Here is a 19,990-nt window from a genome sequence, read left to right on the forward strand (position 1 = left end):
TTAAATATCTGATTTAAATTTGAATTTTAATATTTAAATTGAATTTTAATCTTTAAAAACCCAAGTTCTTTCAACTCTAATAAGCTAAACCATGTAACAGCTAATTTTATAGCCTGAATTATTTTTCATGAATCCTACTTTTTATAGCTACAGTTTTTCTCTCCTTTCTGGGAACTCTTTTAGAATGATCAATACTACCGGGAAAATTTTAAAGTTAATATGTATAGCAAGGAAGGATAGAAGCTTTGGTAGAAGCACAAGGTATCTGAGCGATCTTGCACGTTACTCAATAAGGGTTGCCTTTGCAATACTCCACTGTAAGAACGCCTGCAGTGATATTGTCAACACTAATTAATGTTAGTGTCCATGCCATCTCTGTTTAAAAAAAGAAAAATAAAGGAAAACAAACAAGCAGAAAGCATAAAAAAAATATATCTATCAGTCAAGAAGATAATTTCAAGGTATTTCTTTGGCTGCACAGCACATTTATAGTAGCCACTCATATATTCATGTTTGTTAAAAGTAGTAAAGATGTGTTTTATACTGATTGCTATTTAAACATTAGCTGATGTACAGACAGAGATGTTTCACTGTCCATCACAATGAAATTACTGCTATAGCTGGAGGCTATTTACAAGCTTAAATTTTGATAAAGGCAGTCAAAGACATTTCTTTGTCACCAGTCACCTGAATTTCAAGTCCATTTTTTTCCAAGGCCTGAAGGTGTTAGAGCCTTTCAAAGAAATATTTGACAGAATCTGTTCAGGATTTTCGAAATAATTTATTTGATACTGTAGGCTTAGCATGGCTGTTATGCTTCAAAATAACAGCACTAGCCAACTTTTCCCCCTTATATTGGGAATTGAGTTAGTGTTGTATTACTGTTATGGCTTGCAACATCTGCTTGCCATTTTGTTTTCCCTTTCATTGAAAAACAGCCTTCTTGCCTCTCCTACATCTCCTGTCTCAACCTTGGTCTCAATTTTTCCTTTGTTTCTGTATGCTTTTATTTCTTAACAGACCTCACTGGTCCTCCTTGTGCATCTCTGCACTCACATAACCCTGCATGAAGCAAAATAATGCTTCAACCTTTAGCAACTAGCCAAAGATTAACTAAAAAAAAATTAAATTGTTCTGTGTTAATTGTACTTTTGAAAATCAAATTTCTGCAGATTTTCTGTTGTTGAGTAAAACAGTGAGATTATATCAGTGTAAATGCCTGTGAAATAATTGTAGTCACTAGGCATAAGGCAGAGCAACATCCAAAGCCAATGAACCATGGGGGTCTCAGCAGCTATTTATAGTATCTCCTACTTAAAATTTATGTAAGGATTTTCCCTGGGGCCTTCACAGTCCTACAGTTTTCAACATCAAGCAAAATAATTATAGATTACTCTTACCCGATAACCTCTCCAGAAGGACTGAATTATTATGCTTGCTTCTTCTTCTGATAGAAGGAGAGAGAGAGGAATAGGTGGCCTAGGACTTAAAAAAAAAATATGTTTTGTAAACAGCCTATAAAAGTAAAATATTTTCTTCCCTAACATACTGTATATTTTTTATAAAAAAGAGAAATGTTGCTCAGGAGCTTGAAAGATACAATTACTTATTGCTCCAAAGATAAATTGTGCAAAGAATATCTCCTCTAAAAATACATTCTGTGCTATTTATACTACAATTATTTAATCTTTAAAACAATAATATACAAATAGCACATCAAGCACTGTAATCTTTGTTGTTTTTCTACATGGATTTCAAATTCCTACTATTATGGTAAGGTTTGAGGTGGCAGTGAGAGAGGACAATAGGTGTGCCATTTGTAAAACAGAGGAGGTTTCAGTGTGCATGCAACAATGAACAAACTTACAACATAAATGTTACATTTATAACAATTATTAAATACACCAAATGAAAAAATATTTTAGTACATTAATTTACATTATGATTTCACTTAAAATTAAGATGTACTGAAAAAATTAATGATTATCATATCTACATAAGCATGGATCCATGTTTAGAAATGTTTAAACAAGTTCTTAAAACTCTGAAATTTTACTTTTAATAGCATATACACATTGTTTGGTGATAAACAAAAGTAATACATATGTGAAGCCAACAATTTTCAGCCAAAATACCCAGAAATTTGAAAGCATGTTTGGTGATTCTGTTGCTAGCAATTTTAATGGGAAACACGCAAAACTATAGTTACAATTCAGCCATCACTCAAAAAGAACCTCAAAACACTATATCTAATCTTGCTTCCCAAAAGCCATTTTCCGTAGATGTTGATTTATTTCTCATGCACAATGATCAGACAGGATCCAATAGAAAGGACAAGATAAAATTAATTTATATAGTTTCTTTTATAGTAAATGTAATTCAAAGCTAACAAGCTACAGGGCAGTGACGTTGCAACTCATGAAAATACCAGTTACAAAGAGCAGACTTGGCACAGCTTTGGAATGGCTGCTAAGAGCAGTGGCACAAGTCCACGTGGCACACAGACTCAACACAGCTTTGACATGGAAGACCAAAACATTATGAATTTGGATGCAGCAATCATCAACAGACACATGCAACCCATGCATGAATATTGTTTAGAGTATTTATACTATAAAGACACATATACTGCAAAGACTATCAATTAACCAGCTATTTATGCAGTCTTACATTTTCTGGCTAAAACATTACTTCTACAATTTCTTTTGCAAATTTACTTTACAGTATATTACAGCTCAAGCTAGGAGGCTTGACAGCTTACATTTTCCTTTCACTTAATTTCATTCATATTAGTCTCTGCCCTAGTGAGCTTCCTATGCTCTCTGATGTCTTTCTCTTAGGGCTTGTCTGAAGGAGCATTTCAACTTAGAGCACAGTCTCAACTATTATCTAATGCTAGACTGACTGCACCGTTTGAGTCTGTGGACTCAGCTAAATCGGTCTCATCATCGTGTCAGCTGGGTTCTGGCCTACATTTATTTTGATGTGAAAGAAAACCTTGGTCTGTTTGGAAGAGTAGAAATAAGACAGAAATAAGAAGTCATCTCTGCATTAAGCTAAACAGTTTTAGCTCTGTGAACATTAATTAGTATTTGTACTGCTCAAGGGAAAATGTAAGTGCTGGACAAGCAAGGCTTCCTGAGCTAACTGCTTCTTATAATCAGATTTAAAGATATGAGGTTGGACTGTGCTGGTTTGGTTGATAGGCTTTCATCCGCTGTTCTATTTTTGATCTTTTTGAAAACCAAAACTTCGAGTGGGAAAATCACAGAAAGACCTACATATTTTACAGCACTCATATCAAAGACATTGAACTTTCTCTAAGAATGAGTACATCTCTAAAGAACAAACTGAGATTTCTCCTTGACCTGCAAGGCTGGCTCTAGCATTAATTTGCTTTCATTTTCAAATTATAAAAATGTCTAGTTTGCAATCCAACACTCAATTTGAGAAACCAATATAAAATGAAGCAAGAAACAGGATTTAATTTTCAGTATAACAGTCACTGGCAAGTATCAATCATTATAGCAGGGCAGCTATAAAGGAGAGAAGTCATGCCAGGTCCAGTTTTGTCTAAGAGAATATACGCAATTGGCTTCGGGTCAAATAAAAATAGCATCTGAGCAGAGGCAATCACCCCTCAGCAGTGAACTAGGAAAAGAGGGAATATGTCATTTGTGGCAGAAGACAGCTGTGTGCCTCCAAGAAGATTAAAACTGACAGCAAAAAGCACACTAACTATCTTCTGGTTATTTAGTCTTCAATCATGCACAATCTTAAAAGCCCACACATTAAGCATATTGATATCTATTTTGATACATAGATCAGATATATTAACATAATTTGAACTTGTAAAAGAGCATCAGTAAAATTATTTTTCTTAAGTATTGGATTTTACCAAATCTGAATAAAACAGACACTGATCAGAGGAAAGTTAAATTCCAGATACACGTTTCTCGCATTCGGAGCTTATACAGATCCTGACCATGTGAGGTACTTACTAATTGTATTACATTATGCAGGTGGAATTTGGCACTCAGAAGATTTAAAGTAGACTTGTGTTAAATAAACGTATGAAGTATTGAAAAAGGTTCTTAGTGAAGATGCGTATCTCATTTCCTCATGAAAACTCGGAAGTATTATCAAAGCAGTCATAGTTATAATATGCATACAACTGTTAACACACAAACTATTTATATACTTATTTACCTATTTATAATGAAGAAAAGACATGGTAAAAATAAAGATAGTGTGGAACTAACGTGAAAGAGTTGGTAAGTGGGGAGGCAGAGTCATATAACAGGCAGGAGAATGAGGCTGAACAGGGAAATGGTGACAAGAATGCGAGAGGAATTAGAAGAAGCACAGCAAAAAGTATAAGTAGTGAGAATAAGCCAAAACAATAAAATACCAACTATCTTTTGTCTTCAGTTCTGCCTGAAAACTCTAGTAACTACCTTCTCCACTAATATGCTCTCGACCTGGGCAGGACCTAACTATTTGAATGATAAAACTCAGTTCTCCTTCTGTGCCTGCAAACTTGCTCCATATTTTGCAAGTCACAATGTGTTGCCTCAGTCTTCTCTTTTGTAGGATCAATATTTATGTCTGTCAGAGTGTTTGTGGTCCTGGACTGAAGGAAACCAAACACAGACTTATTCCAAAGTCCACTCATGGGGAAATTTCCATCTATGTTTGTGTACTTTAGATCAGTCCCATATCCTGTAAACATGCAAAACTAACAGCAGGAAAAATAATCTCCAATTAGGGCTCTAACAGCAACATTAGGAAGATGTCACACACCATTAATACGTTTTCAATTTTCTCATTGCCATTTTGACAATCTGTACAACACTTGCATATGGATTTGTAGCCATAAAACCTCAACCTCATAAAACACCATTACATAATATAAGTATTTATACAGGAACTTAGTGCAATTTTCCAACAAAAAGTTGTAGTTTTTTAAGCCAAACTTTTCTCCTTCATTAACTTAAATTCTGCCACATAACTGAAATGGCAATTCTTTACTTGGATCCACATAGAAGAACATCCATGCAAACATATTTGTTGGACTTTTCTGTTATTATAATTAAATGTACTGCTCATCATAACCTCAAAAAGAATTTAAGCACAAATTACCAAAGAAAATGAAAGAAAAAAAAGTAATAGAAATCAAATATACACTAAACATGGCTGGTTTAGAGACAAACCAGTGAAATATAGCAGTGTGCAGAAAGCAAAGCCTGTAGAACTGGGCACATTACAAAAAGAAAGAAATCAGCCACCCATGCAAAATTACCCCTGCTGGCCATCTGAGAACTGACAATGAAGTCAACTGTAAAGGCAGCTGAGACCAGCAGGCTTCACCTAATTAAAATATTGGGGAGGAAGGAGAAAAAAATAAAATCAATGTATATATATGCATATACAGATATTTGGCAAAAAGCCACTACTTCAGATTTAGTAATCATTTATTTATATATATATATTAGTTATCTACTTCATTAAAGCCACAATAATTTTATTTTCTCTGTATCTACACATTTGTTTTGAAACACACAGCTAGATTAAACCAGGAAATGTGTCCTTTTGAACTGAGGATCAAGTAAGTACCTCTATATAGAAAATAAGAAAATGCAGATAAAAAAATTATTGTGAATGAATGTTTATTTACACAATACACCTTCAGTTCCTGTTATCCCTGTAAAATATGCCGACAAAGACTGATCTTCAACAGCCAGGGAAACACGTATGCTTATTCCTAATCTAGATCCGTAAACCACGCTCTTTCACCAAATGTAAAGACTGAAGGTGAACTTGAGCAATACTGTCATATTATTAAATTCACATAACATAGACTTTTATGACATCTGTTTTTTTCATAGCAGTGGAACTTTTATTTTATTTTTTTCTTCATATTTCTTTCATTAATATGCTAAATAAGGTTGGGTAATGATACTCCCATGACACTCAGAATGAAGACTCGGCCTAAATATGCCAGAAATGTAAAATTTAAGAGGGATCAGGACATAAAAACAGATCACTCTCTTCCCGTCCCTGACCCAGAACACAGAGCTTGGTTACTTGCAATGGAGCTTCACTGCTATTCAACCAGAAACACCACTGGAAAACGATGACAAAAGGCAACTGTGTTGCTCATTAGCATATTTATAGGAGTACAAAACGTTCAAGGCTCTAGTTCTATTTACTTTACTTGGCTATATCAGCAGTCTGGAATGTAGGAATAGGGACATCAGTACGTATCTCAGCAAGCTTCCAAAAAATTTTGTTAGTTTCTCGGTAAAACTCCGGTTTCCTGTTCTCTGAAAGATACAGCTGTCCTTTAAGACAACAGAAATGTTTTGTGTTCTCCTGGACGTGAAATGTAGATTACCGGTCAGTGTCGAGGCTGCTCCTTCTATTGCTTTAGAAATGTGCTTCAGGAATCAAGGATTCCCAAGGGATATAATATTTTGACAGTGCTACTATCATATACAGAACCCAGTGGAAAACCAGGTAACTATACCAAGGCTTTTAATACTGATGTCAGAGCAATTACTATAAATACTAAAGCTGGAAACAAATTCAAATTGTAAAATCACCTACAGTAACCAGCTTTTGAAGGTACAATGTTTCCACTTAAAATTCTGGAAACCGATGCAGCATTTGTCTCTCCTTATAAAGGGAAAGTAGGCTGCAAGATCTCATTTAGAAACACATCATACAGAGAGAGAGGCTCATAAGACTGTGGACTTGACTATTCTTAAAAAAAAAATTGAGCTTCAAAGAAAAAACTGGAGGCGCTGGAGGAGAGCCAAAGAAGTCACACTCAGGTATGGAATATATTAGAAAAAAGCTGGATCTGTGATAGAACAAAAATTTATCCCTCTGGGCTTTTTAGTTTTGGCTTTTTTTTTTTTTTTTGTAAGCATATCACTGCTTTGCACTGATAAATCCTATCTTAACACAGTATAGAAATGTATTTCTATTTAACAGACCTTTAAGAATGTTTTCCAAATTTAGACAAGTAACTGAAAAAGCAACACAAGAGTTTACCTCTTAAATTTGCAGCAACTTCTTTTTCTTTATTATACCACCTAATCAGTTGGGATATTTCCTACCAAAATTTGACCAGCACCTTTTAGCATGTTGTCTCTTACATATTCATAAATACTGTTAAAAAAAGAAAAGTCCTTTACAAATAAAAATGACAATAAAAAGCATAGAATCAATTACATTTTAAATGTGACATCTGGAAGGATATAATAATAAACTATTTATGATATATCCAGAAGGACATAATAATAAATTCTCTCATTTTCATTCTTATTTAATGTTGCAATCTTTCCCTTTGCTCTAATAATGCTTACTTCATAAGCATTATTTGTTAAGAAATCTGTAATTTTAAGATAAGGTCACAAAATGTTGGGTTTTAAAAATAATAATTACTAAAATTATTATTAAAGGCCTAATTGCATAGAGGATTTAAGATAAAGTGTGTATCAATTTAAGTAGGACTTTGACACTTCAGTGTCCTTGTGGAGCTGTCACTACATTATTTAGGAACACAAGCACTAACAGAAGCTATGAGTCATTCAGGCTGTGATTCCACAGAGTATTTCTCTTGTTGGCAAAGCTGACTTAAGCAGTTCCTGCCATCACCTCTATATCTTACCAGCTCATTTGTTTTCTTCACCTTGCCCTTAGCCCTTCATTTTAATCCTTCATTTCTGCCAGTACAAAACTTTGTTGGGCCACCAGGTAAACCAGACGGGAGAAATGATCTATATTTTGAATAGCTATACAAACCCGGCTCACACATTTTGTTGGAGAGATTTCTAACTCAGAGTATGTCCCTCATCAGAATACCCAAGCATCCTACCAGACAGTGTGATATTAGGTTGCCCATAAGCAGGTTGGGATGAAGAACAGGAGAGAGCAGGGAACCGTTTATGTCAGCTTTACTTCCAAGAGAAACATTTGTAAAACTGTGATGTTAGATATTTAACTTCGGTGCAAATATCCATCCTCACAAGTCAGTGGTATCAAAACTGCCTTCCTAAATAATGTCTCTTTGGTGTGCTTAAGAAATGAGTATGACAACCTCACTGCAGCTCATAACCAGCTTCCAAACTACAAAATTCACTGCCTTAAGTGGGAATCTTGTTGGCAAGATCTACAGAAGGAAACTGTTAGAAGTAGTCCCACCAGCAGCAGGTTTGAACAACAGTGGCTGGATAACACGATGCAGTAGCAGGTACCTGAGGGTATCGAAGTTGAGATGAAATGGGTCACTCTCCAAGGACGTCCACCTCTTACTGAAGAAATTTCCTATGAACTTTGACCTCATAACTACTTCTAAGATAGTCAGTTAACTGTTCATGCCACAATCACCAGCTTCTCTCCAAAGCTCCTGTCAAGGAGCTTTCCTCTTGCTGGATCAGTAACTCAAGGTTCCAAATCTCACATGACGAGTTCAAGAAAGCTCAATTTCCACTTACATAATGTAATGAAGTAAACATTTCTACAAAGAAATGTAGATCTATTAATCTCCAAGTTTTCACTGACCACCAACCTACCCTCCAATTAAGTTTTCAAATTGAACATTTTCTTTAAAAACTGACCTCCGTAATTTTCTTAGTCTCTCGCTGCAGACTATTGCTTCACTTTTCTTTTCGCACACAACAGCTATGTTTTTAAACTAAATGCAGTCTCAAGGACAGTTGCATTTCTTTCAAAACTACTGTGTAGCTTGGTTCTACAGGAATAATGAGGAATATATGATTTGGGCTGCCAAAACAAGTGTTCATTTCTCAGATGCAAAGTCATAAATGTCTGCAGAAATGCCGAAATGCATCCTGACGCCAAGGATTATTACAGGTATTTTTAAAACAGCTGCTTACAGTTAGAGAAGGAATTTCCAGATCGTCTATATATCCTCAAAGATTTCCATAGTAGGAAGCAGCATTGAAAACACTGCTTTACTCCTTAATACAAAGATGTTCATAATACTACCAGACTATTTGAACACACTGTACTCTACAATCAAAATGTTTAAGAATTCTAAACTAATTTCTCTGTGAATATTTCTGGTACAAAATACCTTGTAACTAATACACTACCAAGTTAGAACGCATCACATAGTTCTTTGTTGCACACAGTAAAGGGAATTTAGAGGAAGCTCTATTACTTTTTTGGAATAGCAGGGGGAAAAGAATAAAAGGAGAAAAGGTTACTCTGAGTACTGCAGTAACTTACTGGTCCTTTAGCCAGTCGTTAACAAAAGGAATGGAAAAGAATTCTGTGAATGACTCATCTTTCCTCTTTGGATTATTGCTGATAACAAAAAAAAAAAAGAAGAAAACAACTCATTAATTTAAGTTGGAGCTATTCTATTTGCAAATTAATGCCTTTGAATCATTGAGCATAATTAATAGTAAAAGCCACAATTAACTTACTTGTATAACCACTCAGTTAGGAAATCACAGGCAATAAATTTGGTCCTTCTTCTCTAAAATAGAAGATAGGTTCAAATTATTTATTATCTTTGGATTAGTCACATGTTTTTACTACTGGAGAGGAACAGAAGCTAAATTGACTGCTTTTATTAAATAAAATATACAGTACATTACTCTGTCTACATTAATATTGCTACTGCCAACAGTCAGTGGCTCAGCCAAAATTTTAGAGATTTTGTGGAACGCTTTCAAGTCAAGTAAAAAATGAGTGAGAAAATTCTACATGTACTGCCTTGGTGTTTGCTGCAGGATAGCTATAACAAATACCTCTGAATGGTGTTCTTTCTAAGTGGTAATCTCATTGCAAAGAAATTAACAGAACTCATTTATAGAAATACGGTGTAAATTACTTGCATTTTGTTCAAAGTTCTATTATCATACTTAAAATACTTCATTGCTTCCAAGCCCCAGAAGGAACATTGATGGAATATTGTTTCCCCCTGCACGGAACCAGCTTGAAGGTGCTGTGAATACTTAGGATACACAGACAGCAGAGTATTGTATGGCTGCTCAGACAAAATTGTTGGGTAGTCCAGAAAGGAAGGCAGAAACAAGGCATACGTACATCCACAAACACAGAGACCATGGACATTACAGAGAATCGGTTAAAAAGTTCAAAATCTGGAGCTTCAATGCACAACATTTGCGCCCTTTGGTCCCGGTTCTAAGACTTCTTCACCACCAAAGAAAATGTTGTGAATGCTTTGCTGCATCCTTAGTGCCTCTTGCTGTCAGTACCTGTTTAGCTGGACAGCACTGCACACTGAAAAACGCTTCTGAACTCAACATTCAAAGCACGAATTTTGATCAATACCGAACTGATTAGGGCCTTCCTCTTCTAAGAGATTTCCCCTCCACATTCCATCTTCACAGATTAAATGTATAAATGAGTAAAGGTGCTAATTCTGCTTATCGCAAACCAGAGTAACCATGATGTGGGGAATATAACATAGACTTCTGGTCAGAGTAACCGAAGAGCTTGACTAGTATCTTCTGAAGCCCTCTTACATAGGCTGTGTTATGGATGTACGTGGCCAGGCAGTGAACACTAAAAGCCATTAAGCGCCTGCAGAACAAGACACTGAGTGTTTTATCAAAGTAGCAGCCATTTAGCTGGAAATCTAATGCATGACAAATTACTTTATTCTATGCATTATCCTCATGATCTGTGTTTCTCCCTGTGCTACAAGAATACAATGCAAAAAGGACTGGAGAATGTGAATAGAAGGGCAGAAAAAAGTGCTCTACATGGCATAATTCTTTCAGTTTGGGACGTTAGCACATGCCATAATTTGGGGGTCAGTGTATTACTTCAGGCACAGGTGAAGTGGAAGAGGAACATTATGTGAGGTGCTGACTGCACAGTGAAGAAAACGAAGTATTCATGTAGCCAGGGGATGACTAAATGTGCATTTAGAGCTGGACTGCACAGCATTCCCAGATGATACCCAGGAAAGCTTTTACTTTTCTAAGTGAATCTTACTCTTGGTAGACACACTGTCTGACTCCCTCAGAAAGAAATAGAACTTCTTTTAAAAAGGAGCAGAACAGAAAGAAAACATCCCAAAACAATTATCAGTGCTGAACCCCATGTGCCTTTATGGTCCCTTTCATGACAACAAGAGCTTTGGGGTTCATGTAGCGCTCCATTAGAGTGATGGGCTGCCAAGAAACACATCTCCTTCAGGAATTTTCACACTTGTCACGCTAATACCAGATACTGTTCTGAGAAGCCAAACACCTAAGCTTTAAGAGACCAACACCTTCACTGGAGAGCTTTCTGTGGGTCATTTTAAATGTTAAATGGACAATTTTTGACTTGAACAGAATCTGAAAACAAACAGCAGAGTCTGATTGTCTTTGCACAGCTATTCCCAATCGCAGTATGCAATTGGGTTCCATTACTTAGTGAATTGTTTCAGAGAATAAATTCTATACTTTGACAACAAAATTCAATTTAATCTAGCAGTTGTAATTTAATCTGTTTTAAGTAAATTGCTTTTCCTTTGCAACGGGAAAAAACAATCAGAACAGCGTTGTCAAAACAGTCATCAACAAAGGAATCAAATTCATCTTGCTTTATCCTTGCTAGATCCAGTGAACTTATCAGGGAGTAATTTGGTCAAACTGATTCTTTTTTTTACTTTGTTATTTTTTTGCCAGGAAACAGTTCACTTTGCTAGTGAATTAAATCATTAGTTGCACAGCAGTCAACGTTTATAGAAGGGAAAAAATGACATAAATTGACCTGCCTTTGACACATTCCTCCTATGCTACATGAATCAGGATAAACACAGGAAATATCTGCACAATGTGCATTGTTAACCTGCAGATGTGCTTATAAACTATACTCAGAATTCATTTTCCACTATTCAGTTTAAATATGATGTGCTTGGTAATAATAATGCAAAAATACTGGTGGTCAGGAGATGGCAAAGTCATTAGGAAACCTTCTTCCATTCACTTTCCTTGATCAATCATACTTTTAAATATAATATATTCCATTAGAGAGTTTGATACAGCATTGCTGTGATTGCTAACCAGAAAGAAAAGTCAGAGTTATGCTAGTAAAAACATTTAAACATTGTTAAGTTTTAATACTGAAAAATGAATGCATTAGTCAGTACTCATGAGAGAAAAGACTTAGAAAAATAGTGTTTTCCCTAGGGACATTTGACAGCAGATAGGACAAAGCACAGGAGAACTTATGGTAGGGAAAAAGAAATCAGAAAGGGAATACACTGGGCAACCTAATAGGTTTCTTTCATCTCTAATTTAAAAACAAAGCTTCTGCAGACTGTTCTCATATTTACATGAATCTGAAGTCTGCAAATATATCTAGCAGCTGGCGGTTCTTCTAGGTTTTTGCTTTTCAGACTCTTTATACGTACCACATAATGCAAGAGAGCCTATTTTAAATGAAATGTTTAAGTTGTTTCTATATCACCACCCAAATAAGATCTTGCAGATTTCTTTCCCGCACAAATATCTACTTTCACATTACTCTCTCCCTTTCCTGACTTTCCCATCTGATTCTACAATTCTTCCTTTCCAGACATGGATGCATCTTTTCTAATCTCTTCCTTGAATTCCTCTGTTTGTCCCATGATCCACTCTCCCTTGCCACAATTTAAATTGCTAAATAACTCTCCTATTTAATTTTTCATTCTCTTCTCATTCATCTTCCCTTCAAAACATGAAAACCTTTATTCTCTGTCATCAAAAAACCACTCTTCGTTCTCCCTCACAATTCCTTCTCTCTTCTCCCAGGCTCATTCAACTTTGACTGCAGTCAGTTTGATTTTTCCTCCCTTTCTTCCAGTGCTTCTTCCATTTATCTTCCACTGGTTTACTCTACAGAGCTGCCCTTTACAGGCTTTCATGACTCCTGTATAGCCAAAATTCAAACCCAATATTCTGTTCTCATCCTTCATGATTTCAATTAGTTTAATCACAATTAATCATGTTTCTCTTCTGTTCTTTCATGAATTCATGAATGTTTCTACTCTTTGTTCTGCTCTTATTTTTTGAAGCTATCTTCTAGCGTGTTTAACACAAGATCCATTCTCCCTGTCCCTAATTTTGTCTGGGTTTCTAAGGGCTCTGGTTTTGATCCTAAAAATCAGATCCACTTATTGCACTAACCATTTTAATACAAATCTAGTATTTTTTTTGCTCCAAATCCATATGGAGCAACAAATTTCTTCTGAAAAAAAAAAAGTATACTTAGAAATTACGTATTTAAGTCACATAAGGAAACGGAATGTCCAAGTGCAAGCACCTGGACAGAATGGAAAAGAACACAAATTCTCAGTTATATGGCAAGCACAAGGAGCTATTGTTTTACTAGTTATTGTTCAAAAGGAAGAAGAAATGATGTCACAGTGGAAAATGATCATCTGACATAACCTTGCTTTCCTAAACTTGGTTCCCCAATAGCAGGATATCACTTCATATAACAACAAAAATCCCTTAGTGTCTTTTCACAAAATGTGCTTATTTTTATGAAGGTTCTGTACTTGAGAATATACAATTGTTTTTATTAGTTTAGTATAAAGCAACACACAGACCTATACAAAATCCATTTTCAGAACAGGTACTTTCTAATCTAGATACTATTGAAGCTCTGCAAAATTTCTGTTTCTCAGATTAAAAATAGACAAAGTAACCTTAGATTTGTTCTGAGTTTGAAACTTAAATATTTCTAAGAATTCTCATATTTTTGTATTAAGTGCTGTTTTATTGCCCTCAGAAATATGTAACATCTGTCAAGGACTGTACTTGAAGCTGGCTGTAAGATGTGCCTTTTTCCTGTTAAAGGATACGTGCTTCCTTTAAAAAATGCCCAAACTAATCAATACAGATTTCATTAAAAGTGTGATCAATAATATATATATGCAATCTGTTCTTGGCTAGGTAATGTAAATGTGATGGCAGGAATGATGTACGGAGATGTCATGCCATAACGACATGTAAATGAAACATTTTCCTATTCCACCTGTATTAATCACAGATTATAAATACATAACATACATCTATAAATCAATCAGTTTACAGAAACACACAAATCTGGTGAAGACAGCAAAAACTGAAATAACTTACTGTTATGACATGTAGAGATTTGAATTTGAAATGCAAGTTTGGGGTGTCCACTCAAGCATGGTAAGCTTTCTGTATTTTTAGCTGTGCCAAGCACGTATAGGTCAGTGACAAATAGGACACCTGCCATTTTTACTAATTGTTCCACAATGTGTGTGATCATATATACACATGCTCATAAGAGGTGGATCAAGACCCAAGATGATTCATAACCCACTAGTAATACAAAGTCCTCCTCACTTTGCCACCATTTTAATCTGTAACTCCAAGAGCACAGACTGTATTCCTCAGACGTGTGTGATGTAGACAAAGGGAGATATTTTGTCATTTATATTAATTGCTCTTTATGCTATGAAGCTGCAAGTAAGAGGAGGCTCAGCTACAGGCATAAAAACATAGAGAAGTTTTACATTGGAAAGTGTAGATGCTAGGCAGAAAGTTGGAAAGAAATAGAAAAAAAAAATCACTTCTATGGTTGGAGAAGATAGCAGAAATGATGGAAGACCCCACAACTCCCAGTACCTAATCTATTGCTGTGAGTCAGGCTCTGGTGATACAATGAGCTTTGTTTTGCACCACGTCTAATGCTTTTTTAAGGATTCCCTATATACAGTTAGGAACATCTCCCTGGATATGTTTGTGCACACATACACTGAAAACAATTATATAAAAATATATCTAGCAAACTATGATCTTTAAAATATACAATTTTTATAAGCTCATTAATGCTGAATACCCTGCTTTCTAATTAAATAGAATTTACATAAAAAAGCAAAAATACAAAATGTACCTCTATTAGGATGCCAGACCAGCAAAAAGCATTTTAAAAAGCAAAAATACAAAATATACCTCTATTAGGATGCCAGACCAGCAAAAATAATTGAGTAATGACATAAAATTCAAGTTAGTTATGTCCCTCTCAAATAAGTGATGCATATTAATCTGAAAGGAAGCCTGTTTCTCTAAAAGACAACATTATTTTGGCTAGATACAACTGGATATTTAAAGAGGTTTCATTGTGAGCCAGAGATTGTCATAATGACCAGGTATGTGTAGTAAGTGATCTGTTCTGAACTACTGGACAAAATAACACTCAAGACCAGATTCAAAACAACTCATGATATGTTATTTCATATTATTGTGGTTGATTTTCTTGCAAAAGACCAAATAAAGAATACTGCCTGTGAAATAAAAGGCTTCCTGACTTCCTAACAGTAACTTCCTGACAATGATTTGAAGTAAAAACTAACCTCAAAACACTTTTCCTTCTTTGCTCGATGCAGAAGTTCAGCCATTCCGGGTAAGAGTACTGGAAATATGTAATACTCTAAGTATTCTCGAGGAGAACCTGCACAAAACAGTAAAGCATTCACTTACAGGTAAGCACTTAGATTTCACAAAAAGACAAACATTAGATATCATAAACTAGGTATTGGTCTTTTTATCAATACCATCACAGCTTGAACTGAGCAGAATCATTCGGTTCAGATACAGCCATGGATCTGTCTCTGCTTCTCTTCAGCCAAGACAACCTCAACTTGAGTAAATTCCAAACTAAAGGTGCATCAACACTGCAAACTACAGTGTACCTCACAGATGTCAGACTTAGTTTTAAATGACTAAACTCAGACACCAGAAGCCATTTAGCCACAGAAATGGAAAGCAATGTGAACTAATTTACCCTGACAGAAAGTAAATTAGCCTGCACTGAACTCAGTGCTGTTGCAGCTAGGCCACTTTTGGTATCTATCCTCATGTCCTTTACAATCTGCAGTAATAGGGTTGGTCATGAAACTGATTTTCTAGACAGAAGAAAAACCAAAGTTTATATTTCAGTGATGCTGTGATTTCTTTATCGTACTTACTTCCTGCTTGCCAGATCCTTCAGAAATTTGAACATGACTCCATATACCCAATTCTTCCACCTTAGGAGAGCCATCTGGGTTCAAGTGAGAGACTCCAGCTCTCCTTCCTTCTCAGCTTTTCTCCACATTTCCATCTTCCCTAATGGGACCTTTCACCATCAACTTATAAACTGGGTTAAGTGGGAGGAGTCTTCTAACCCTTCCAATGAAGGCACTGCGCAGGGAGGAACTCGGGTTCACCGGGCCAGAGGGAACAGGGAGCACAACCCTGAACGAAGCTGTAAGAGCACTTCCCTCAGAAAGGCGAGTCAAACACAACCTGTCAGGATTCTAGACAAGCAGCTGTCCTTGATTTAAAGCCAGAGTGCCTGCTGTTCAGCAAATATTCAGGTTCTGGTGTGGTCAGTAAAGATTAAGTCACAGAAGCGTTGTCTTCTGGCAACACATCTGAAACACTGAATTTATTCTCTGCTTTATGCCTTTAATTGGTTCATATATTGCCAGAAAATGTTCGGAATTGGAAGGACACTATATACATAAAAGCCAAGGGTAACACAGCTTCTGACTAGCAACAGGAATTCCTAATGAGCAAAAATGAATGTAAGAGAAGAAAAGACACAAGGGAGGGCTAGGACGCATAATAAAAATACATTGCTACTTGGTAAATTTTCTGAAATATAGAAATTGATAAAAATGGAAGAAACTTTAGAGCTTTCCATTCTAATTCGTAATCAGACAGGCAAAGACAATATTTTGAAAGCAGTTTTCAAACTCAATTGTCTATTTAGTCTATTGAACCTTGTTTGCATTATTAAATTAGAGGAAGAAAGCTTACCTTTTGCTGATTTAAGTGGCTAAATAAAAAGTCACTTATTCAGAAGAGAACAGAACTATGTTAACAGCTAGACAACGCTACTGATTTGTAACACACCATTTGAGCTTTGTTCCATTGACCAAGTGGCCAAGCTGGTTCCCTGTTTACAGACCAGGGGAGTAATCAAGCAAATTCCACTTAAGAAAAGGTGGTGTAGCTCTTAACACTTTCAATTCAACAAATGACAAACCCTTGCAAAATGCAAGAAAAATAATCACAGTAGGTTTCCATATAATATACTCCTACTTACATGTTTTTGGATCAGGTGGTTCTGGAAAGGGGGCTGCCTCGGCTATGGGAAGCGACTGTTGGACAACAGTATCTGCTGCAGGGGCTGAATAAAATTGTTCCATACGTAAGGGCTGCAATAGTCCTGCTTCCAAAGACACCTGCTCAAGATAAATGTAACCAATATCAATACGCCAGTCAGACTGTAAAAAAATACAGATGCTGATTCAACAGGAAAAATTATAAGGTCAGTTCAAAAAATATGGATTTATAATTTCTAATTTAAATATTATTTCAGTATTTTCAGAGTACTTTAAAAGAAAGAACCACACTTTAGAAAATTCTGCAGTTTCAAGAACGATAAAAGCATCCAAACCTAGCAGAAGGTATATGGCTGCTTTTAAGAGAATGTGATGAGGTATCACAATTTAAAAAATATTTTAGCCATTGTAAGAAATAGTAATTCTTTGAAAATTAAAATTGGCCACATTTTCTGAAGAAGTATTTTTCCACTAAGCAGCTTAAGTATTTCTTTCTGTATTGTTCAGAAGTCCAGACACTCACCTTTTAAAGAAAAGAAACTTTATTTCTAAACAAAGCACAAACAGACAAATTCAGAGCAGATGCAAATCCAAGTCTTAAGGTTCCCCATACAGAAACAGTTATGGATACCAGGAAAAAGATAGTCCACAATTTAAGATATGGTTTTTAGGAGTGTGGGAACTGTTACAGTGAGCCAGCAGAACACTCCTAACAGACACTGAGCTACACCTGCTACCGAAAGGCAGATACCTCCTGGTATCCCAAAGAATGCACTACCATTATAGTTTGCTGTGAAAATGTGTTCTGAAAACTATTGTCATCTGAACAGTTTCACTTTGAAATTCAGTTGGACTTATGAGCTACTGAAAAGCTGGCTTGTCCTTCTTAAGTTTTAATGTTTGCCAAAAAAAAAAAAATATCTTACTAGACTGAAGTTATTTGGTCAAAATTAGGCTTCAAACAACTTTGATCAGGTTTAATTCCATTAATTTCAATGGACACATCTAAGAGACCTATCACATATTTGAAATTGAGGCGTAACTCCCTCGCTGTGCTTGCTCCCCTCTCCTGCATATTTCAGTACTCGCATCTGCTTGCAACACCCCCAAAAGGAGATCCTTGCACACTTCAGAGTCCTGCCTACGGAGGAGACAGTCACAGCAAAAAGACAGCGAGATGTACAAACCAAACACAGCTGGTAATCTAATTTTAGCCTAGCACTACCCAAGTTGCTTTAAATAAAAGCAATGATTTAGAAGATTACATTTGTTGATTCACAGAAGCTGTTTGCAAAATGTAGTTTTGCTTTCAATTTATCAATGAGTCTATTCTGCGGGTACCTAATTTTCCCATTTAGTTATTTAAAATCGATTAAAATCAGTCCTATGCAGAATTTTTACTTGAACTATACTCACAGATCCACGTTCTGATTTGGGAACATCTGGAAATTGAGGCTGTTCTGCTTCATACTCTAAAAGTAAAAAGAAATATGATGTTTATTCAGAAGACTTTAAAAACATTTATTTTTTTCTAAACAGACATTACTTTCTAAAGGTACTTATTCTGGTTCAAAAAAATGAAAATTAGTATGCAACAAATACTTGTTTAACATGAAATCTAATGTTTTAAAACAAATGAGAACTCTGGAGCTTCTTCTCTTGGTTTTAAGTCAAGTTCAAGGTTCTCAGTGATGAAACAACTCTTCATTGGGAAAAAGATTTTTAACCATAATTTAAAATACTTTAATGTAAGTAAAATGCAGGTGCTTGCACAGAATTAACCATTGTTTTTACTAGTATATAACAGTGCTTTTCAACTTGAATTCTGCTATGAGCAATTAAATCCCCAATTCATTACTAATAATTATTGTCTCCACTTTCAAAAAAAACCAAAAAAACCCCACGAAAGCAGTGCATGAGGCACATAGATTACCGAGTGAATCTGGATAATCAAAATAAAGGAGGACAATGACCCTGATATTAAAAAAACTTACAGAAAATTCTTACAGCCAAACTCAGCAGGTTCACTATTCTAGTTAAGAGATTTACTGGCATCACTACTTCCATGTGTAGAACAGATGCCTCAGCTGAGTTGTATTAGAGTAAGCAACCTGATTCCTTTATTTAAAATGGCTGTTTTAATGCAAATTATCTACTTCAAGGCATTATAAGGCACGAACTGAGGAGAAACCCATTCAGACACCTCAGAACTGTGGTGTGGGGCTCTCAGCTTCCTGACTGTTCTCAGTGCTCTCAGATTTTAGGAAAGGACCAAGACCTTTGCCATTAGAAACAGACTCCAATAACAGAAGTTTTGTATTCACTGAACTCGCACTGTCACCTCTCTGCTTTCCCCCGGTTAACCCACCTCCTTACCGGGATCCAAAGCTGGACCCAGATAACTGCATGGTCAACCACAGGCCCTGACACTACTGACAGAAGCTGGACGCTTCTGGCGGCAGAAACAAAGGTACATTTCTGTCAGAAGATGACAACAACGAAAAGTAATGTAAAGCTCAGGGGCTCAGGCGCTTTCTGGCTCCCTCCCGGGGGTGAGCAGGGCGCTTTTTAGCACTTTTCTCCCGGCCGGCACAGCCAACGCCTCCGCAGGCCCGGCTGCGCTCCTGTCTCCACAGCACTGGGGGGGAACGGCGGGGCAGGATCCGGCAGCCAGGAGCGGCCTTGACGAGGCCGAGCGACCGAGGCGGCGAGGTGCGGCCCGGCCAGTCCCGCACCCCCGCGGGGAGAGAGACCCCCCACCCCGTCCCTAAGAAGGGCCGCGGGGAGCGGCTCCCACCTGCGCACACGCGCTCCCAGAGCCCGCCCGCCGCCATGCCGCCTCAGCCGCGTTGCCGCGGCAAC

The 19,990-nt window shown here is 36.5% G+C and overlaps 1 protein-coding gene across 1 annotated transcript in view; it reads right to left on the reverse strand.

Moving 5' to 3' along the window:
- Positions 1-19,962, reverse strand: part of IQCK (IQ motif containing K) — a 40,007-nt gene extending 20,045 nt beyond the window's left edge. Inside the window, exons 1-7 of the mRNA XM_014936612.1 lie at positions 19,926-19,962; positions 18,545-18,600; positions 17,110-17,248; positions 15,371-15,468; positions 9,462-9,514; positions 9,262-9,339; positions 1,401-1,485 (exon numbers count right to left, since the gene is read on the reverse strand). Coding sequence (XP_014792098.1) covers positions 1,401-1,485; positions 9,262-9,339; positions 9,462-9,514; positions 15,371-15,468; positions 17,110-17,248; positions 18,545-18,600; positions 19,926-19,962 — 546 coding nt within the window. The remainder of the gene's footprint in view (positions 1-1,400; positions 1,486-9,261; positions 9,340-9,461; positions 9,515-15,370; positions 15,469-17,109; positions 17,249-18,544; positions 18,601-19,925) is intronic.
- Between the last annotated feature and the right edge of the window lie 28 nt (positions 19,963-19,990).

This window comes from Calidris pugnax, unplaced genomic scaffold (assembly GCF_001431845.1).
Source record: "Calidris pugnax isolate Ruff unplaced genomic scaffold, ASM143184v1 scaffold17, whole genome shotgun sequence".
NCBI lineage: Eukaryota > Metazoa > Chordata > Aves > Charadriiformes > Scolopacidae > Calidris > Calidris pugnax.